Below are 2,236 nucleotides of genomic sequence, written 5' to 3'. Positions count from 1 at the left end.
TGGCGGCCCTACAAGGATGCTGCAGGGTTGTGGGGTTTGTGTGACTTTGCAGTTCAACATTTTCAAATTCAGCCAATGCCGGCAGCGCCTGTTGTGTGCCAGGCAACCGGCTAGGAGGAGATGAGCGTATCAGGCTTTTGGCTGCATGGTTCGGGCTGCAGGGTTTGTGTGATCACCTTGTGGCTGGTTTGGGGCTGGGTGCTTTTTGCCCTCTCCAGGCATTAAGTCCTCACAATCCACCCACCCCACTTTGAGGCGAGATGGAGGAGCACAGAGAGGAAGTGACTTGCCCAAGGTGACCCAGCTACTCAGCGCCAGGCAGGATTGCAGAGCCTGAGTGCTTCAGCACCACGCCTGGGCTAGGGCCGCAAACCTCCAGTCTTGGAGGTGCCGCCTTGGAATCCTGCAAGCCAGCGGCTTGGGAGACACCCTGGCCCCCAACCACGTGGGCTAGAAACCAGGTCACAGACACTGCTGAGGGGCCCAGCGTTTGATGGTCCCTAGTTCTCCCTTGCCAGGGACCGGATTCCTGGGCAGAGGGGCGGCGGGGCTTTCGGAGACCCCTAAGTTCCCCCTCCTCGCCTCAGGCCCTCCTGGAGCCTTCCCCACCCTCCCGTTACTGACTCTCGGCCAGAAGAGGAAAAGCTGTCTCCACCCACCTCTCGCACTCTCCCGTCTCCTTTATAAAGGCCGGAACAGCTGAAAGGGTGGCAACTTCTCCTCCTGCCTCCCCGTGCGCCCGCAGCCTCCCCCGCTGCCTCCCCGAGGGCTCCCCTCTGGCCGCCAGCGCCCATCTTTCATTCCCCAGATAGAGATATTTTGCGCGCACACACAGACACACACGCGCAAAAAGGGGAAAAAAAAAAAAAGACAACCCACCCTCCAGCCTCGTTGCAAAGAGAAAGCCGGAGCAGCCGCAGCTCACAGCCCGCAGAGGACGTCCAGAGCGGCGAGAGGGCGTGCAGACGGACCGACAGACTCGCGCCGCGTCCACCTGTCTGCCGGGCGCGGCCCAGGGCGCAGCGGACACGCCGCGCGCGCGGAGCAGCCGTGCCCGCCGCCCGGGCCCCGCGCCAGGGCGCACACGCTCCGGCCCCCCCCACCCGGCCCGGGCGGGAGTTTGCACCTCTCCCTGCCCGGGTACTCGAGCCGCCGCTGCAGAACCAACTTTGGAAAAAGTTTTTTTTGGGAGACTTTGGCTTTGAGGTGCCCAGCTTTGCACTTTCCGACTTCAGGGACCTTTCCAGAAAATGTTGCAAAAAAGCTAAGCCGGCGGGCAGCGGAAAACGCCTTTAGCCGGCGGAGTGAAGACAACCATCGACTGCCGTGTTCTTTTTCCTCTTGGAGGTTGGAGTCCCCTGGGCGCCCCCACACGGCTAGACGCCTCGGCTGGTTCGCGACGCAGCCCCCCGGCCGTGGATGCTCGCTCGGGCTCGGGATCCGCCCAGGTAGCGGCCTCGGACCCTGGTCCCGCGCCCAGGCCCTCCCCAACCCCCCAACGACGGAGCCCGGGCTGGGGGCGGCGGCGCCCGGGGGCCATGCGGGTGAGCCGTGGCGGCGGCTGCAGCGGCCTGAGCGCCTGATTGCCGCAGACCCGAGCAGAGCCCACCTCCCTCCCCAGCCCCCGCCCCCACCCTGGCCGCGGGGGCGCGCGCTCGGTCCACGCGTCCGGGGCCCCGCGGGGCCGGGCCCGGAGTCGGCATGAATCGCTGCTGGGCGCTCTTCCTGTCTCTCTGCTGCTACCTGCGTCTGGTCAGCGCCGAGGTGAGTTGCGACGGCGGCTGGGGCTGCTTCGCTTCATTCATTACCCCATCCCTGCCTCCCGATCGCCCCCTCCTTTCGCTGCAGTGAACTTTGGACCCGTGGGCTTGGCGGCGGGCGTGAGGTGACCTCCGAGGGCTGCGACGCGAGGTCCGGGGGGTGCTAGGCTCTAAGGGGAGGGGGCAGCCGTGGCTTTCTTTTCCCTGGGGGGATCTCAGATCTCCGATCTTTTAAGCGTCATGGGAGGAGGTGTGTGTGGTCCTGTCCCCCACCCCTCCAGGAACCCGAGAATAAGCCCCTTCCTAGCCCAAGCAAGAGGGGTGGGGTGCTGCCTAGGCAGCAGGCAGCGCGTCCTCGCGAGCCCACTTCGGTTAAGCTTAGGTCCTGCCCCGGACCCGGCTTGCCCCGGAGGTGAGAGCTCGCGCACCGGCGGCAGGCACGCCAAACTTCGGCGGGGGGGCGCGGACGAACCCCG

At 65.8% G+C, this 2,236-nt stretch overlaps 1 protein-coding gene across 3 annotated transcripts in view; it reads left to right on the top strand.

Moving 5' to 3' along the window:
• Window positions 1–1,668: 1,668 nt before the first annotated feature.
• Window positions 1,669–2,236, top strand: part of PDGFB (platelet-derived growth factor beta polypeptide) — a 20,030-nt gene continuing 19,462 nt past the window's right edge. For 2 of the 3 annotated variants that reach the window (XM_010845125.1, XM_010845124.1), the window contains exon 1: window positions 1,669–1,764. In XM_010845125.1, coding sequence (XP_010843427.1) covers window positions 1,702–1,764 — 63 coding nt within the window. In that variant the 5' untranslated portion in view covers window positions 1,669–1,701. Of the gene's footprint in view, window positions 1,765–1,785; window positions 1,886–2,236 lie in introns of those variants that run through there. The other variant, XM_010845126.1, reaches the window with a different exon arrangement.

This window comes from Bison bison, unplaced genomic scaffold (assembly GCF_000754665.1).
Source record: "Bison bison bison isolate TAMUID 2011002044 unplaced genomic scaffold, Bison_UMD1.0 scf7180017864213, whole genome shotgun sequence".
In the NCBI taxonomy this organism is placed as follows: Eukaryota; Metazoa; Chordata; class Mammalia; order Artiodactyla; family Bovidae; genus Bison; species Bison bison.
This window is presented reverse-complemented; position numbering and strand designations above follow the sequence as displayed.